We start from the raw sequence: 19539 nt of genomic DNA, 5'->3' as shown, positions 1-19539 counted from the left end.
AGAACATACACACACTCACTCACTCTGCAGAACAAGGGGGGAACATACACACTCACACACTCACTCTGTAGAACAAGGTGAGAACATACACACTCACACACTCACTCTGCAGAACAAGGGGGGAACACACACACACACTCACTCTGTAGAACAAGGTGAGAACATACACACTTACACACTCACTCTGCAGAACAGGGGGAGATCGTACAAACCCCACACAAACACTCACAGTCTGTAGAACAGGAGGAGATTGTACAGACTCCACACAAACACTCACACTCTGCAGAACAGGGGGAGAACTTTCACACTCCACACAAACACTCACACGCTGCAGAACAGGGGGAGAACTTTCACACTCCACACAGACACTCTCACTCTGCAGAACAGGGGGAGATCGTACAAACCCCACACAAACACTCACACTCTGCAGAACAGGGGGAGATTGTACAGACTCCACACAAACACTAACACTCTGCAGAACAGGGGGAGAACTTTCACACTCCACACAAACACTCACACTCTGCAGAACAGGGGGAGATCGTACAGACTCCACACAAACACTCACAGTCTGTAGAACAGGGGGAGATTGTACAGACTCCACACAAACACTCACAGTCTGTAGAACAGGGGGAGATTGTACAGACTCCACACAAACACTCACAGTCTGTAGAACAGGGGGAGAACTTTCACACTCCACACAAACACTCACACTCTGCAGAACAGGGGGAGATCGTACAAACCCCACACAAACACTCACACTCTGCAGAACAGGGGGAGATCGTACACACTTCACACAAACACTCTCACTCTGCAGAACAGGGGGAGATCGTTCACAATCCACACAAACACTCTCACTCTGCAGAACAGGGGGAGATCGTTCACAATCCACACAAACACTCTCACTCTGCAGAACAGGGGGAGATCGTACAGACTCCACACAAACACTCACACTCTGCAGAACAGGGGGAGATCGTTCACAATCCACACAAACACTCTCACTCTGCAGAACAGGGGGAGATCGTTCACAATCCACACAAACACTCTCACTCTGCAGAACAGGGGGAGATCGTACACACTTCACACAAACACTCACACTCTGCAGAACAGGGGGAGATCGTACAAACCCCACACAAACACTCTCACTCTGCAGAACAGGGGGAGATCGTACAAACTCCACACAAACACTCACACTCTGCAGAACAGGGGGGGGGGGGGTTTATACAATCCACACAAACACTCACACTCTGCAGAACAGGGGGGGGGGGTTATACAATCCACACAAACACTCACACTCTGCAGAACAGGGGGAGATCGTACACACTCCACACAAACACTCTCACTCTGCAAAACAGGGGGAGATCGTACAAACTCCACGCACTCACACTCTGCAGAACAGGGGGAGATCGTACAAACTCCACACAAACACTCTCACTCTGCAGAACAGGGGGAGATCGTACAAACTCCACACAAACACTCTCACTCTGCAGAACAGGGGGATAACGTACAAACCCCACACAAACACTCTCAGTCAGTCTGCAGAACAGGGGGAGATCGTACACACTCCACACAAACACTCACACTCTGCAGAACAGGGGGAGATCATTCACAATCCACACAAACACTCACACTCTGCAGAACAGGGGGAGATCATTCACAATCCACACAAACACTCTCACTCTGCAGAACAGGGGGAGATCGTACAAACTCCACACAAACACTCACACTCTGCAGAACAGGAGGAGATCGTATACACAGACGTGGCCACTTAAAACTCTGGGCAATGCTGCTGCTGCTGCTGCTGCTGATCACGATGCTGGTAACGGGTTACGAGTATACATGAACATATTTGTTTGCATAACGTTTCACCTCAACTTTATGTACTTTTCCCTTTAAGGTCACACAACGGTGCTGCTGCTGCTGTTGTTGTTGTTGACGAGTGTTGTTGTTGTTTGTATTGTTTGTGTACCGCTGACAACGAAGCAACAGCGGCGGCGGCGAGCAGCTTGGACCAAATAATTCCACCCTTGACTCGATCAACTCGGAACTTTCACGTGGATATCTCCGTGGTGTTCACGCCTTAAAAAGGACGTCTACGCATCGGAGCGACGTTTCGGGCCCACGGCCCTTTTAAGTGTTCCGAAGAAGGGCCGTTGCCGCGTCGGAGTGTCATGCCACGAGTCGGGGAACGTGAATAAAGACGAGAAGAACCATTCCCTTTGGTTCTTTCGGTAAAGTCACGTAGGTCGAACAAAAATAATAATAGCTCACGACATTTCGATCGCATGCAAATCAAGAACGAGCAGAACCATTGCCTGAAACGTCGCCCAGTACACACACATTTATTTTCCTTTGAAGGCCACAAATTGTTATCGACTCACGCGTTGAGTTGCTCGTCACCACGCGACAAAGAACCACGCCGCACTTACTATTGGCAGTAAATTCACCCTCCAGTTCCGTCGCGATTCGGAGCCGGTCAACCGCCAGTCGTAAACCCCAGTCCAAGAGCACTCGCCTAGAAGTCCCATGCCCAGGACTCTAGTTCCAGCTACAAGTTTGTAGCTCTCTACTCAGTCCGGGTCTTCATGAGCAAAACACTCGGGCCGCTGCGAAACTGCGCGTTGTTGCATGCGCGTTGAACTTCTTTCGCACCGTACGTAGCCATCCGTGCCGACCGGAGGTGCAGACACGTGGGGCCGTGATGCGAGCCACGGAATTGAATCTACCCTCGAAGAGTCTCGGCGATGCTAGGGGCACAACGCGTGCCAAGAGGAACGTCGCGCCGCGGAGATGGAGCGACGAGATCGACGTTCTGTTGTTGTTACACCGCGTGGCGTTCGGCAAGATGTCCGACGTTTCGCTCCGCGTACCCGGGTTGTCGAGTTGACGTTCCCGTTGTAAGTTGCATCTGAAGGCGTCCGTCATTGAGTCGAAGCCGAGGGTCCTGATTGTTCTCAGCTGTGCCGGAGGCCTCTGCATCAGAGGGTGCGCAGACTGGCCCCATGGTATCAGTTCGCGTGCAAAGGTGCCGCCAGGTGGACTGTCACATCCGCAGGGCTCGTGATCGGTGGCGGTGGCGGCTTGTGGAGGCATTCATCCAGCAGTGGAATGACCACGGCTGATTTGTTACCATGACGATGCGTTCGGGCAGGTGTGTCGTCACGCCTTGGCTGTGATTGCGATGTCCCTGTTGGCTGCATAACGAGCGCTTGATTGATGATGATTTTGACGATGATGATGTCTCAGATACTGCTGTTGATTATGATTCGAGATTTGAAGTTTTCGTGACTGCAAGGATACTGATTATTGTTTTTTTACCCTTTTATCTGGCAACAAAACTGACACCTTTTTGTACAAGGAGTCATCTGGTCCAACCCATGTGGGACTAGGCTCTAAGGAAAGCTGTCTCGGGTGTGGACCAATCAACTTCAAGGACAGTGCATACATTATCAGAGTTATGTTTTTGTTTGCATTACGACTGCAGGTATTGTGGTCTATGCAAACATGACTCCTTGTAAAAAAAGGTGTCAGTTTTGTTGCCAGATAAAAGGGTAAAAAAACAATTATCATATTTTTCTACTGGCAAATGAGGTTCCAATGATGCAAGGATACTTTTTGTTTTTTTCGGCAAAGTCACGTAGGTGAAAACAAAATGAAATAAGACAACTCAATTAAATCACGACGTTTCGGAAGCAACACAAGCATCCGTCATCAGGTGTGACTGCTCCAGCAAAATTACTGTAGCGTATGAACATAGCTTTTTATAGACACGTATTTATATTGTTGCTTCCAAAACGTCGTGATTTAATTGAGTTGTTTTTCACCTACGTGACTTTACCGAAAAAACCCAAGAGTATGTGTGTTGATTATGATGTTGACGGTGACAGTTAATCTACCGCTGGTACAACAAGATGTGATATACGTGGCGATGGGCAAGCAAGCGGGGTCTGAGCTGGAAAGGAATTCCATCCGCGGACGCAAGCACGTCAGTTGTGTTCATGGGGGAGATTAGGGAAAGAGAGATTAGGGAGAGAGATTAGCATGAAATGAGTTTCCGTCACCGCGTAAGAGTATCATCCCCGCATATGCGCACAACAGCAGCAGTGTCATTGGGAGATTGTTGTCACAGCTCTCTCGCTGGTTCAGCAGTTCCACTGCTGGATGATTTTTTCCGCCTGAGGACGACCGCTTGTGTTGCTGATCGAAACGTCGTGATCTGTTATTTTTTGTTTAATTATTTTTCTACCTACGTGACTTTACCGAAAGAACCAAAGAATATGGATTCCTGCAGTCACGAAAGCTTCAAATCAAGATGATCTTAGATACGACTGCTAGTGACGATGATGGGCCATCCGCGGCTGCTGATGGTATCTCAAATAAAGTTGGCGTCGATGGTGATCGCGCAGATGCTGCAACTGATGATGATGCTGCTGCTGCTTCTGATGGTGTTGATTGAATGTGTGGGCTTGTTGGGATAAGTGCTGTTAGCAAGCCCCTATTAAGACCAACAAGGTGGTGGTGATGGTGAATTATGGTGGTGGGGAGTGGCCGGCACGCTGCGCTATGAACCACGGTGACTCGAGTTCGATTCCCGCTCACACTCAACACCGGTGACGATTATCTGAACCGGTCCTGGGCCTCCCCGAGGTCGACTCAGCCGCAAATGAGTCACTGGCGCAGTGTGTACACATCGCCTTGAGTGCCAGTGCCGGCCTTCATACGTGCTACTCGATCACAGCACTTGCCCCAAAAATCTGTTCAGGCTATACGGGGGATAGTTTTTGGTGGTAGTGATGCCATAATGCATACCAGGTTGCTATAGGTGGCAGCGGCGGGGTTAAGCGGTGGGCATCCATCGCTGTACCGTACTTCTATGACTGCCGCCTGTACGTACGATCCCCACATTTCGCTAGCCAGCACTAACCAGCGTGGTGAAGTATGGTCAAATAGCCTCCCACAACACGCACGGGCGTGGGAAAGTCCTCATGCAGCAGTGCAAGATAACCTCGTCTATAGCACGTGCAAGGTAACCTCATCGTCTCTAGCACGGGCAAGGTAACCTCGTCGTCTCTAGCACGTGCAAGGTAACCTCATCGTCTCTAGCACGTGCAAGGTAACCTCGTCTGTAGCACGGGCAAGGTAACCTCGTCGTCTCTAGCACGTGCAAGGTAACCTCATCGTCTCTAGCACGGGCAAGGTAACCTCGTCGTCTCTAGCACGGGCAAGGTAACCTCGTCTGTAGCACGTGCAAGGTAACCTCGTCGTCTATAGCACGTACAAGGTAACCTCGTCGTCTCCTACACGGGCAAGGTAACCTCATCGTCTATAGCACGAGTTGCTGATGTTGCTGCTGATGTTGCTGCTGATGTTGCTGCTGATGTTTTGGTCGAGACGACATAAAATAATGATCTTCAAAGAATCCCCAAAAAAACTCGAGCGGCCAGTGAACTAACTGTGCGTTACTCCATCCCCGTATGCGGGTCCTCAGCTAGTGCTGGAAATTCCACATTCCCATGACGGGGGAAGGAGGCGGGGGGGGGGGGCGCAGCCTCTCCGTAGGACGAGCACTGCCGTCTGCGCACGCACGAAGCTGTTAACTATTTTATCGGCCTCACAGGAGGGCTTTTGGTGGTGGTGGTGATGTTGACAGTCCAACTCAAACCCCCGGGGTGTGTGAGACCTCGCCTCGGCGAGACGCGGCAACTGACTGACCCAGAGAGAGAGCCCGTTCAGGAGTAGAACTCAGGTGTGGCGGCGGCGTTGGTGATGATAATGGTGGTCGTTGTGGGTCCTCGGATGTCAACTCGGCTTGTACCAAACGAGTCTCTTCTCGACGCAGCCCCCATACCCAGGGGGCGTCGTTAGACGAGTGCGCTCCGGGACACGTCCCACCTTGGCGTCCGATTCCTTGCCAATGATGCTGTCGATGGTGAATGATGGTTTGGCAGTCGGTTGACCACCGCCACCACAACCACCACCACCACCATTCCCGTTGGTCGCTCCCACCACATCTCTGTCGGCTTCCTTGCCGTCGAAGGTCACCGCCGGGAACGACGGAGGAGGGCGTGGGAGCTGATGGAGGCGGCGGCGGCGATGGGGCTGACGGCGGTGCGCGCGGGGTGCCCGCGTCCCCTCGCTCGGGGGAGCTCCGAGTCGTCTCGCGACGCGCCAGCGGTGGCAGGAGAGGCAAGGCGAGTGGCGGGTAAGGTGGAGGAGGGTCCTGCCGTCCTAATAGCGGCGGTGGTGCGGTTAACACCGCTCCTTGCTGCTGCTGCTGCTCATGACGATGGCCGTGGTGATGATGATGCTGTTGCTGTTGCTGCTGCTGATGGTGGTGATGGTGGTGGTGATGATTCCTCGCTCGTAACGGTGTAGTCAGACCACCGCCCAGCGAGCTCGCGCAGAAGGTGTAATGGTGCTGCTGATGATGCTGCTGCTGCTGATGATGCTGCTGCTGCTGCTGATGATGATGAGGCACGTAACCCAGGCCAGAGATGGCGAAGTGAGCGGCAGACGCGTAGTCATCGGCGCTCATCCGCTTAAAGCGCTTCCGTCGGCGCAAGAAGGAGCCGTTGTCGAACATGTCTGCCGAGTCGGGATCCAGGGTCCAGTAGTTGCCCTTGCCGGAGTTGCCCGGCTCCCTGGGCACCTTGACGAAGCAATCGTTCAGCGACAAGTTGTGGCGGATCGAGTTCTGCCACGCGGGGAACTTGAGTCGGTAGTAGGGGAAGCGCGCGCTGATGAAGTCGCAGATCTCGCTGAGCGTGAGTCGCTTGTGTGCGCTCTGCAGGATGGCCATGGTGATGAGCGCGATGTACGAGTAGGGAGGCTTCACCACGACGCTCTGCCGGGAGGCGACGCAGCGTCGTGACTCGTCCTCGACGTCGCTGCGACCGCCGTCTCCGACTCCGACATCGGCACCGGTTGTGACAACAACACCACCGCCAACACCACCGGCACCACCACCGGCACCATCTGCCACATCGTCACAGCTGCCGCCGCCGCTGCTGCTGCTGTACTCGGGGCTGTTGCTCGCATCGCCACCGTCGCTGCCGACGCACGGGACGCCGCCAAACGTCCCACGTCGGACGTCGACGCTGCGAGCCGACGAAGACGACGACGGGGAGGATGATGACGACGAGGAGGATGACGACGAGGAGGACGAGGACGAGGAGGTGTAGCCAGGCGACGATTGCCCCGCGGGTGTCGTCACGATGGTCTGGCAGGGAGCGACCTGTCCGGGCGATGTCTGCCCGAGCAACGAGCCGCTGAACCTTTCTGCTCTGGCGACGATGTCGCGCTCGTCCTCTCGGCAAGAGCCCTCGCTGTTGCTGCTGCTGTTGTTGTTGTTGCTGATGCTGTTGTTGCTGCTGTTGTTGTTGTTGCTGCTGCCGGCGTTGTTGTCCGAGTCGCTGTCGCCGCTGGGACCTCCCACCACGTCGATGTCATCCGTGTCCAGGTCCGGGCTGCAGTCGATCATCCTCTCGCCTCGACCCAGCGTCATGGCGAGTCGAGATCTTTGTGTCTTTGCGCTCGCCCCAACAAGAGTCCGGCTCAGGCTATACGGGGGATCTTTGCCTTGGTGTGTCTTGTGTGCGTGTGTGCGCGTGTGTGCGTCTGTGTGTGTCTTGTGTGTGTCTTCTGTTTGTGTGTGTCTGTGTGTGTGCGTGTGTGTGTCTGTGTGTGTGCGCGTGTGTGTCTGTGTTTGTGTGTGTCTTCTTTGTGTGTGTATGTGTGTGTCTTCTGTGTGTGCGTGTGTGTGTGTCTGTGTGTGTATTCTGTGTATGTGTCTGTGTGTGTCTGTGTGTCTTCTGTGTGTGTGTGTGCGCGTGTGTGTGTGTGTGTGTCTGTGTATGTGTCTGTGTGCCTGTGTGCGTGTGTGTGTGTCTGTGTGTGTGTGTGCGCGTATGTGTGTGTGTCTGTGTATGTGTCTGTGTGCCTGTGTGCGTGTGTGTGTGTCTGTGTGTGTCTTCTGTGTGTGTCTGTGTAGTGTGTGTGCGTGTGTCTGTGTGTGTCTTCTGTGTGTGTTTCTTATGTGTGTGTGTGCGTGTGTGTGTCTTCTGTGTGTGTGCGCGTGTGTGTGTGTCTGTGTGTGTCTTCTCTGTGTGTGTGTTTGTGTGTGTCTCTGTGTGTGTCTGTGTGTGTGTCTTCTGTGTGCGTGTGTGTGTCTGTGCGTGACGTCTGTAGCTAGCTATGTGTGTCTATGTATGCGTGTCTATGTATACGTCTCTGTGTGTGGCTGTCTTTGTGTGTCTATGCGTATGTCTGCATGTGTTTGTGACTGTATATAAATGCATGTGTGTTCGTCTTTGTGTACGTAGTTGTATCTATGCGTGTGTGTCTATGCGTATGTATCAGTGTGTGTGTGTGTGTGCCTACGTGTGTCTATGTGCGTGCCCCATCAACCCGTGTAGGCTATTTGGGGTATATTTTTATGTGTATGTGTGTGCCTCTATGTGTGAATTACTAAACGTTTGTGTCTATATATATGTGTCTATTTGTGTGTCTATGCGTGTGTACATATGTATATGTGTGTGTCTGTGTGTGTGTCTACGTGTGTATCTACGTGTGTCTACGTGTGGCTGTGTGTCTACGTGTGTCTGTGTGTGTGTATATATGTCTATGTGTCTATGTGTGTGTCTATGTTTGTCTACGTGTGTCTACGTGTCTATGTGTGTCTGTGTGTCTGTGTGTCTACGTGTGTGTCTGTGTGTGTGTATATATATGTCTATGTGTGTGTCTGTGTGTGTCTACGTGTGTATCTACGTGTGTCTACGTGTGGCTGTCTATGTGTGTCTGTGTGTCTACGTGTGTGTCTACGTGTCTATGTGTGTCTGTGTGTCTACGTGTGTGGCTGTGTGTGTGTATATATGTCTATGTGTGTGTCTGTGTGTCTATGTGTGTCTACGTGTGTGTCTACGTGTGTGTCTGTGTGTGTCTACGTGTGTGTGTGTGTGTCTACGTGTGTGTCTGTGTGTGTGTGTCTAGGTGTGTGTGTGGATCGCGCTCATGGGCACACGGGAGTGGTCATAGTGTCGAACGCGAATTGTCTCTCCGCGTAATCGCTACCTATAGAGTCTAAACGACAAAGTATATATTTAGTATAATGTATGCTTACGAATATTTGTGTGTGTTTGTGTTGCAATGTTTTAACCAGATGTGTACTTTACGTCGTGTGTGTATTTGTGTATAGATGCTCGCTAACGGCACTTGCCTCCAACATTCTGTGCAGGCTATACGGGGGATCTTTGTATTTGTGTGCACGTGTGTGTATGTGTGTGTACGTGTGTATGCCGTATGTCATGTATGTTCATCAGACACACACACACAATGGCACGTGTGTACGTGGTTCATGTGTGTGTGCCGTCTGTCAAAGAGATGGGCATGACCTCATTTTCCATCTGCAAACTCATGCAATTAAATGCGTATGTGTTGACGTGATACACATGCGTATGTTGTGTGTGTAGTATCACTGTTGCATGTCTGTGTATTGTCTATACGCATGTGTATACGCATGCGTGTATCTCCCAATATATGTCTCTGTGTATCTCTCTACGTCTTTGTGCTGATATAAATACTTAATATTTCTCCCCTTGTGTTTTAAATCTGCAATACTCTATATCTGTGTGTATATCTACATTTATCTATCTGTGTATATGTGTATCTTTGTATATGCCCCTGTGTATGTGTATGCCTGTATTTGTGTACCTGTGTGTATCTCGATGTGTCTCTTCGTATATCTGTGTGTGTTGCTCTATGTATTTCTCTGTGTGTGTGTCTCTGCGTGGGTGTATGTGTGTATATCTCTGTGTGTGTCTCAATGTATACAACTGTGTGTCTGTGTATCTGTGTGTGTACCTATGTGTATCTCGATGTATATCACTATGTCTCTGTGTGTGTCTGTGTGTATGTGACCTGTGTGTCTCTGGGTATATCTCTGTGTGTGTCTGTATCTCTGTCCTCTGTGTGTGTATCTCTCTGTGTGTGTGTGTCTCAGTGTATACAATTGTGTGTCTGTGTGTGCACCTGTGTGTATCTCGATGTGTCTCTGCGTATATGTGTGTGTTGCTCTATGTCTACCTGTGTGTGTATGTGTGTGTCTGCGTGTGTGTGTCTGTGTGTATATCTCTGTGTTTATCTCTATGTGTACCACTGTGTGTGTATGTGTTATCTGCGTGTATTTCTATGTATCTCTGTGTATAAACCTCTACGCGTGTGCATCTGTGATGTATCTTCGTGAAGAACGGCCTTGGGACGTGTCGTCACTCACGTCTGCCGGCAAAGTCCAAGCCGCTTCGTAAGTTATTTCCTCGAAGTCTTTCAAAATAAAAACCGAAAAGAAAGAAAAAAAACACGCGGGCACACCACTCACGCACACGGCCGGTTTGTCGCTTCGCTGCAACTCAAGTCGAACATTTCACGAACATTCTAAACATCGCCTACAAAACATAAATTCACCGGCCCAACTCATCGGGACTTCGCGAAGGTGCCGTCTTATGGCGATCGCGTTGATGAGATTAACGGTGCAGAGTCGTATTGTTGTTGTTGTTATTGTTGTTGTTAGTGTTGTTGTCTTTGCACGTAGGTCGGCTCTTAAGCCTCTGTTGCTCTTAACTGGCGAACTCCCCTAAGCTCCTCCCGCAACTCGCATTCGCTGGATAAAGAACACAAAGTCCGTAATGTCGTTCGCCCCCTTCCCTCGGAGCGGTTATTGCCGTCTGTTCTCGACCGCTTGCGATCCCAGCCTCGGCGAATACTGATCGAGTTCATCTTAAGACCGGGGACCCCCTCCCCTATACCCCACTCACTCACTCGCACGCACTCGCACGCACACACGCACATGGACAGGGGTGGGGGGGGGGTCACACTCTCTCCACAGAAGACATGCACGCCAGCAAGTCCAATAACACGCAAACACACACTCACACACACACCCCCTCTCTCCCCACCACCCCACACACCACGACCGCGCACACACACCATTGCAGCAACGCTTCCAAACCAACATCGCTGCCGCAACCACCAGCACCACCACCACCACCAACTCTTCTCCACCCATCAACCCTCCCGCACCAGCAGTAACCCCCCCCACCCACCCCTCCTTACACACACAAAGACAACGCTCTTGCTGCTTCCTACTCCTCCTCCTCGCTCCCTTCCCGAGCGTGTCGCCTGCATCAGGCTGCTCGGAGGAGAGCGATGTTAGCTAGGGACCAGGTGGGGGGCGGGGATGGTCGAGATTGTGCGGTTCGCACCCGCGCCCGGCCGCCTTTGTCTCTCCCCGGTGCTGATATTGATTTGCCCAGTGGAGCCTCGGGCTTAATGTTGAGAGCGAGAGTGCTGTTAGCGAGCGGCTATGAAGGCCGGCACTGTGGCACACGAGGGGGTGGGTGGCCAGCACCACCCACGCCCGGCCGCCTTTGTCTCCCCAATGACGATGTTTACACACCGCACCAGGTACTCATTTGAGGCTGAGTCGACCTAGGGGAGGCCCAGGACCGGTTCAGATAATCGTCACTGGTGTTGGCCGTGAGCGGGAATCGAACCCGGGTCGCCAGGTTCATAGTGCAGCTATGAACACACAGACACACACACAGACACACACAGACACAGACACACACAGACACACACACCGATATACAGACTGACATTCAGACAGACACACACACAAACATGCACACACACAGACAGACACGCCTAGAGACAAAGACCCCCAGACAAAGATCCCCCGTATAGCCTGTAACAGACTGTTGGGGCAAGTGCACACACACCTTCAACACACACAGACACACACACAGACACACACACAGACACACACACAAACACACACACAAACAGACACACAGACACACACACAAACACACACACAGACACACACACACACAAACAGACACACAGACACACAACAACACACACACACACACACACAGACACACACACAGACACACACAGACACATACACACAGACACACACACAGACACACACACAGACACACACAACAGACACACAACACACACAACACACACACACAGACACACACACAGACACACACGGACCAGCCCACCCACTCTCCATAGCCCCCCCCCTCCCTCCCCATTTGCTTCGAGGGGGATTGGAGGGAGGGGGTCGTGGTGGTGGTGGGTGGTGGGTGGAGGGGAGGGGGTCGTGGTGGGGGGGTGGGGGGGATGGAGGGGAGGGGTTGGGGCTGTGACGTATCCACGTCGCGTCATCGTTTCAGGCACTCGCTCGCCCCCCGCCATTGTTTGAGTTGTTCCATGATCATGGCGTTCTATTAGCAACGATAACAACAATATTGTTATACATCTTAGAAGTCTATCGCTCGCTTTACGACACAATATCCTGCTTAGTGCACTGCGCGCGCGGCATTTAGTGCAAGGCACGCAGAGCCCTTCATCATCGATCAGTGGATAGAGCACTGATGATGATGACGATGATATCGATCCGATCCTTTGTCAAGTCACTCGCTGCAGGATGGGAGGGACCCTCATCGCCATACTCCACCACCCCTGCACAGGACTAAAGTATTTGAGGCTGAGTCGACCTTGGGGAGGACCGGTGCACGCATTCGTCACCGATGTTGACTGCGAGCGGGAATCGAACTCGGGCGGATCTTCGGTGACTGTCGCCGGTGTTTGAAACGGCGGCTCCTGGGGAGACAAAGGCGGCCGGGTTGTGGTTCTGGTCACTACCACCGTCTCATCGTGTGTGCGAGCTCCGTTAATAGGTGCTCGCTAACAGCACTTTCCCCAACGCCTTCCAAGACAAAAGTGTGGGAAGAATTACATTGGGACACCGTGAACCCCCCCATCCCCCTTAAGCGCGGGGCCCGGGGCGAACGCCGCGATTCTGAGTGCACTGCACGTGAGAAAGGGTTACATTGACACTCGCATGCAGTACTTAACTCCACGCGGTCAGAGGTCTCCTGCACGCGCAGTGTTTATACAGCGTGCGTGTGTGTGAGTGTGTGTGAGTGTGTGTCTGTGCGTGAGTGTGTGAGAGTGTGTGTGAGTGCGTGTGAGTGTGTCTGTGTGTGAGTGTGTGAGAGTGTGTGTGCGTGTGTGAGTGCGTGTGAGTGCGTGTGTGTGCGTGTGTGAGTGTGTGTGTGAGTGTGAGTGAGTGTGTGTGTGAGTGTGTGTGTGAGTGCGTGAGTGTGTGTGAGTGTGTGAGTGCGTGTGAGTGCGTGTGTGTGAGTATGTGTGAGTGCGTGTGCGTGAGTGTGTGCGTGTGCGTGAGTGTGTGTGAGTGTGTGTGAGTGCGTGTGAGTGCGTGTGTGTGAGTATGTGTGAGTATGTGTGAGTGTGTGTGTGTGCGTGAGTTTGTGTGAGTGCGTGCGTGTGTGTGAGTGTGTGTGAGTGCGTGAGTATGTGTGAGTGTGTGTGAGTGCGTGAGTGTGTGCGTGCGTGAGTGTGTGCGTGTGTGAGTGTGTGTGTGAGTGCGTGAGTTTGTGTGAGTGCGTGTGTGTGTGCGTGTGTGAGTGAGTGTGTGTGTGAGTGCGTGAGTTTGTGTGAGTGTGTGTGCGTGGTGTGTGTGAGTGTGTGGTGTGTGAGTGCGTGAGTTTGTGTGAGTGCGTGAGTATGTGTGAGTGTGTGTGAGTGTGTGTGTGAGTGCGTGAGTTTGTGAGTGCGTGAGTATGTGTGAGTGTGTGTGAGTGCGTGAGTATGTGTGAGTGTGTGTGAGTGCGTGAGTGTGTGCGTGCGTGAGTGTGTGAGTGCGTGAGTTTGTGTGAGTGTGTGTGTGTGCGTGTGTGTGAGTGTGTGTGTGTGAGTGCGTGAGTTTGTGTGAGTGCGTGAGTATGTGTGAGTGTGTGTGAGTGTTGTGTGTGAGTGCGTGAGTTTGTGTGAGTGCAGTATGTGTGAGTGTGTGTGAGTGTGTGATGCGTGAGTTGTGTGGTGTGTGTGTGTGAGTGCGTGAGTTTGTGTGAGTGCGTGAGTATGTGTGAGTGTGTGTGAGTGTGTGTGTGAGTGCGTGAGTTTGTGTGAGTGTGTGTGAGTGTGTGTGTGAGTGCGTGAGTTTGTGTGAGTGTGTGTGTGTGAGTGCGTGAGTTTGTGTGAGTGCGTGAGTATGTGTGAGTGTGTGTGAGTGTGTGTGTGAGTGCGTGAGTTTGTGTGAGTGCGTGAGTATGTGTGAGTGTGTGTGAGTGCGTGAGTATGTGTGAGTGTGTGTGAGTGCGTGAGTGTGTGCGTGCGTGAGTGTGTGCGTGCGTGTGCGTGTATGCGTGCGCGTGTGAGTGCGTGCGTGTGTGAGTGCGTGCGCCTGTGACCCCCACCCATGTAGCTGACGAAGCGAGCGCGCTGAGCAAAGTGATTTTGTTTATTTGTTAACCTTCACGGGGGGTGGTCGCTGCTCATCAACAACATCATCACCTCCAAAGACAAAGATTCCCCGTGTAGCCTTCAAAGACTTTAGGGGCAAGTGCTGTTAGCGAGCACCTATGAAGGCCGGCACGGCACACAGGGGGATGGGTGGCCAGCACCACGCCCGGCCGCCTTTGTCTCCCCAGTGGCGATGTTTACCCACCGCACCAGGTACTCATTTGAGGCTGAGTCGACTTAGGCGAGGCCCAGGACCGATGAAGACAATCGTTACCGGTGTTGGAATCAAACTCGGGTAGCCAGGTTCGTAGCGCAGCGCGTTGACCGCTACACTACTGCTACCCACTAAAGACTCACTCACACTCATACACTCACACACTCATACACTTACACACACACTCACACACACGCACGCACACACACACTCACACACACGCACTCACTCACACTCACTCACACACACTCATACACTCACACACACACTCACACACACGCACGCACACACACACCTCACACACACGCACTCACTCACACTCACTCACACACACTCATATACTCACACACACACTCACACACTCACACACACGCACGCACACACACACTCACACACACGCACTCACTCACACTCACTCATATACTCACACACACACTCACACACACACACTCACACACACTCACACTTACTCACACACTCACACTCACTCACACACACTCACGCACTCACACACACTCACACACTCACTTGCACACTCACACACACTCACACATATACAAACGCACTCACACACAAACGCACTCACTCACACACACTCACACACACGCACTCACACACACTCACACACACTCACACACTCACTCACACACTCAATCACACACAAACGCACTCACACACACTCACACACTCACTCACACACTCACACACACACACTCACTCACACACACTCAGACACAAAACGCACTCACACACACAAACTCACTCATTCACACACTCACTCACACACGCACACTCGCACACGCACTCACACGCACTCGCACTCACACACACACAAACGCACTCACACACACTCACACACACACACAAACGCACTCACACATTCACACATTCACTCACACACTCACACACACTCAAGCACACACAAACGCACTCTCACACACACACAAAAGCACTAACAACAACAACAACAACCGCCATTCGCCACTAAGTGGCGGTGACGTCACCACGATGCTTGTGCCAGGCCAAGTGCACCTTGAGGCCACGTGAAGTGTCGAAAGCCCGCTGGCAGGAGGTCACGGGGCAGACCCAGGTGCCACGGGTCGACTGACCGAGATGACCGAGATGACTGGGTGATGCACCACCTGTGCCCCCTACTGTGCCAACTTGCTGTGCTTTAGCCACCCGGCGCTCCGCTCGTTGTTGTGAGCGTCGCTCCTCCGCCCTCCGTTGTTGTTGGAGGGCGACTGCCTCCAACTGCCCAGTAGCGTCCTTCACGAGCCTCCTCCACTGAGGCCGATCTTGACACCGCTGGTACCAGTCATCGGCAAGTCCACTCAGCTCCACGTCCTCCTGTACCACATCACTCCATCTCTTCTCCAGCCCGTGCCGCGCCCGTCTAGCCCCCTCGATCCGGCCGAACAAAAGCTGTTTAGGCATGCGGTGGCTGGGCACTCACACACACACTCGCACACGCACTCACGCACTCAACCGTTTGTGCATTATGCACCAACCACTAGCAGTTCCTGAAGAACTGCATGTGTGATCTTTTGGTGTCTTAGGTCACCATTAAAACATCGATTTTAGTAAATCTGTAGATAGCTGTACACTGGTCTGCCAGCGATAGGCAATGATGATGTTCAGCAAGATGACCGCAATGGAGTTCTTTAGGAACTGGTGATGTTTTTTTGTTGCATAACGCACAAAGGCTGTGTGTAAGTGTGTGATGACGGGGAGCGGTGGTGTAGCGGTTAGCGCTACGCTGTGCTACGAACCTGGCGACCAGAATTCGATTCCCGCTCACGGCCAACACCGGTGACGATTATCTGAACCGGTCCTGGGCATCGCCTAGGTAGACTCAGCCTAAAATGAGTACCTGGTGCGGTGTGTAAATATCGGCACTAGGGAAACAAAGGCGGCCGGGCGTGGTGCTGGCCACCCACCCCCTCGTGTACTATTCGGGTCCTCATAGGTCTTCGCTAACAACACTTGCCCCAACAGTCTGTTAAGGCTATACAGGGAATCTTTGTATTTGTGTCTGTGTGTCGGTGTGTGTGTGCACTTGCCCCAACAGTCTGTTACAGGGGGGGCGGGAATATTTGTTTTGTTTGTTGATGACTATTGGGGAGACACGTTAAACAACACTTAATGCTGATAAGACTCAGAAAGCCTGAACCCTGCATGTTAAGCGCGTGGTGTTGGATGTTAAGAGTTGCGGCTTATGGACCTAAATCAAAGTTGCGTTGTGTGAAGTTAAATGTTATTTTTTTGGGGGGGGGGTGGGGGGTCATGAAACAGACCTTTGTCGAGTGTATTTATTTTCAGAGCTAAGAATGTCAGGCGCGCGCACACACACAGAGTTAAATACACTAACAACACAGTATACAGAAACACAAACTCTCCCACACACAAACAAACCAGAGGCAAAGGCCACCCGTCTAGCCTCGAAAAGACTGCGGGGGAAAGTGCTGTTCGCGAGCGCCTATTGAAGGCCGGCAACGTGGCACACTTGGGGGTTGAGTGGCCAGCACGGACACGTCTTCCCGGTCACCTTTGTCTCCCCGACACACCGACACACCGACACACCGACACACCGTACTCATTTTTGTGTTTGTTAAGGGGGCGTCAACATCGGGGGAGGCCCCCAGGAGCGGTCTAAATGTGGCACCCACTTTCTGTTGGTCGTCAGATGGGAATCGATCGCGTTCAACGTCGTCGGGTTCGTAGCGCAGTGCGCTAACCACTGCGCCACCGCTCCCCTTACACACATAAATATGCGGGTTCGTAGCGCAGTGCGCTAACCACTGCGCCACCGCTCTCCTTACACACAAACATGCGGGTTCATAGCGCAGTGCGCTAACCACTGCGCCACCGCTCCCCTTACACACACACAAACATGCGGGTTCATAGCGCAGTGCGCTAACCACTGCACCACCGCTCCCCTTACACATACACAAACATGCGGGTTCGTAGCGCAGTGCGCTAACCACTGCGCCACCGCTCCCCTTACACACACAAACATGCGGGTTCATAGCGCAGTGCGCTAACCACTGCGCCACCGCTCCCCATACACACACACATGCGGGTTCATAGCGCAGTGCGCTAACTACTGCGCCACCGCTCCCCTTACACACACACAAACATGCGGGTTCGTAGCGCAGTGCGCTAACCACTGCACCACCGCCCCCATTACAAACATAAGCCATACTAATTGTCTGCAGATCACTACAGCCCATGTATTTTCCTCTGAGTGTGCGGTAGTTTTGCGGTTAGCGCGAACCCGGCAACCCGAGTTCGATTTCCGCCCAAGGCCAGCACCGGTAACGATTATCTGAACCGGCCCTGGGCCTCCCCTAGGTCAACTCAGCCTCAAATGAGTATCTGGTGCGGTGTGTAAACATCGCCACTGGGGAGACAAAGGCGGTCGAGCGTGGTGTTAACTGTACCACCTCCTCGCGTGCCGTTCCGACCTTCATAGGTGCTCGCTAATAGCACTTGCCCCGACATGCTGAGATGTGGCCTTTCACACAATGAATCGACATCGTTGTGGGATACTGTTGGCATGAATTACGCTGTGTAAAATGAAAGTTTCATCATTATTATTATTACTCGTTCGGCCTCTCGGACGAGAGTCTGCAGACTCCAAACCGAAGGGGACCCTGCTCCATGAGATGGTCAATGACGAGGGCGCCGCGGTGGCTATGAGATGTTAACTACCTCGCCTGGTCTACAGGAGGTCGTGAGTTTGATCCCGACTCTGACGCCTGCTGCTGTATATTTGGAGTTTGCGTGTCTCTCTCTCATCATCACGGTGGCTGGGAGATGTTGACTACCTCGCCTGGTATACAGGAGGTCGTGGGTTCGATCCCGACCCTGACTCTTGCTGTATATTTGTTGTTTGCGGTGTCTCTCTCATCATCATCATCATCACGGTGGCTAGGAGATGTCAACTACCTCTCCTGGTATACAGGAGGTCTTGAGTTCGATCCCGACTCTGACCGCCTGTGTATTTGGAGTTTGCGTGTCTCTTTCATCATCATCATCACGGTGGCTAGGAGATGTTAACTACCTCGCCTGGTATATAGGAGGTCGTGGGTTCGATCCCGACTCTGACCGCCTGTGTATTTGGAGTTTGCGTGTCTCTCTCATCATCATCATCATCATCACGGTGGCTAGGAGATGTTAACTACCTCGCCTGGTATACAGGAGGTCGTGGGTTCGATCCCGACTCTGACCGCCTGTGTATTTGGAGTTTGCGTGTCTCTCTCATCATCATCATCACGGTGGCTAGGAGATGTTAACTATCTCGCCTGGTATACAGGAGGTCGTGAGTTTGATCCCGACTCTGACCGCCTGTGTATTTGGAGTTTGCGTGTCTCTCTCTCATCATCACGGTGGCAGAGAGATGTTAACTACCTCGCCTGGTATACAGGAGGTCGTGAGTTTGATCCCGACTCTGACCGCCTGTGTATTTGGAGTTTGCGTGTCTCTCTCATCATCATCATCACGGTGGCTGGGAGATGTTAACTACCTTGCCTGGTATACAAGAGGTCGTCGGTTCGAGCCCGACCCTGACGCCTGCTGCTGTATATTTGGAGTTTGCGTGTCTCTCTCTCTCTCATCACGGTGGCTAGAAGATGTTAACTAACTCGCCTGGTATACAGGAGGTCGTGAGTTCGATCCCGACCCTGACGCCTGCTGCTGTATATTTGGAGTTTGCGTGTCTCTCTCTCTCATCACGGTGGCTAGAAGATGTTTACTACCTCGCCTGGTATACAGGAGGTCGTGGGTTCGATCCCGACTCTGACCGCCTGTGTTTTTGGAGTTTGCGTGTCTCTCTTTCATCATCATCATCACGGTGGCTGGGAGATGTTAACTACCTCGCCTGGTATACAGGAGGTCGTGGGTTCGATCCCGACCCTGACCGCTTGTATATTTGGAGTTTGCGTGTCTCTCTCTCTCATCATCATCACGGTGGCTGGGAGATGTTAACTACC

At 52.4% G+C, this 19539-nt stretch overlaps 1 protein-coding gene across 1 annotated transcript; it reads right to left on the bottom strand.

Annotated features, from left to right (window-relative positions):
• Positions 1 to 5717: 5717 nt before the first annotated feature.
• LOC133349263 (forkhead box protein D1-like) lies at positions 5718 to 8181 on the bottom strand. The gene is given in 2 exon segments (XM_061562618.1): positions 5718 to 6060; positions 6062 to 8181. Coding segments are annotated over 2 exon segments (1704 nt in total). The 5' UTR covers positions 7502 to 8181; the 3' UTR covers positions 5718 to 5796.
• Between the last annotated feature and the right edge of the window lie 11358 nt (positions 8182 to 19539).

This window comes from Lethenteron reissneri, chromosome 4, assembly GCF_015708825.2.
Source record: "Lethenteron reissneri isolate LAM-NWPU_2019-01 chromosome 4, ASM1570882v1, whole genome shotgun sequence".
In the NCBI taxonomy this organism is placed as follows: domain Eukaryota; kingdom Metazoa; phylum Chordata; class Hyperoartia; order Petromyzontiformes; family Petromyzontidae; genus Lethenteron; species Lethenteron reissneri.
This window is presented reverse-complemented; position numbering and strand designations above follow the sequence as displayed.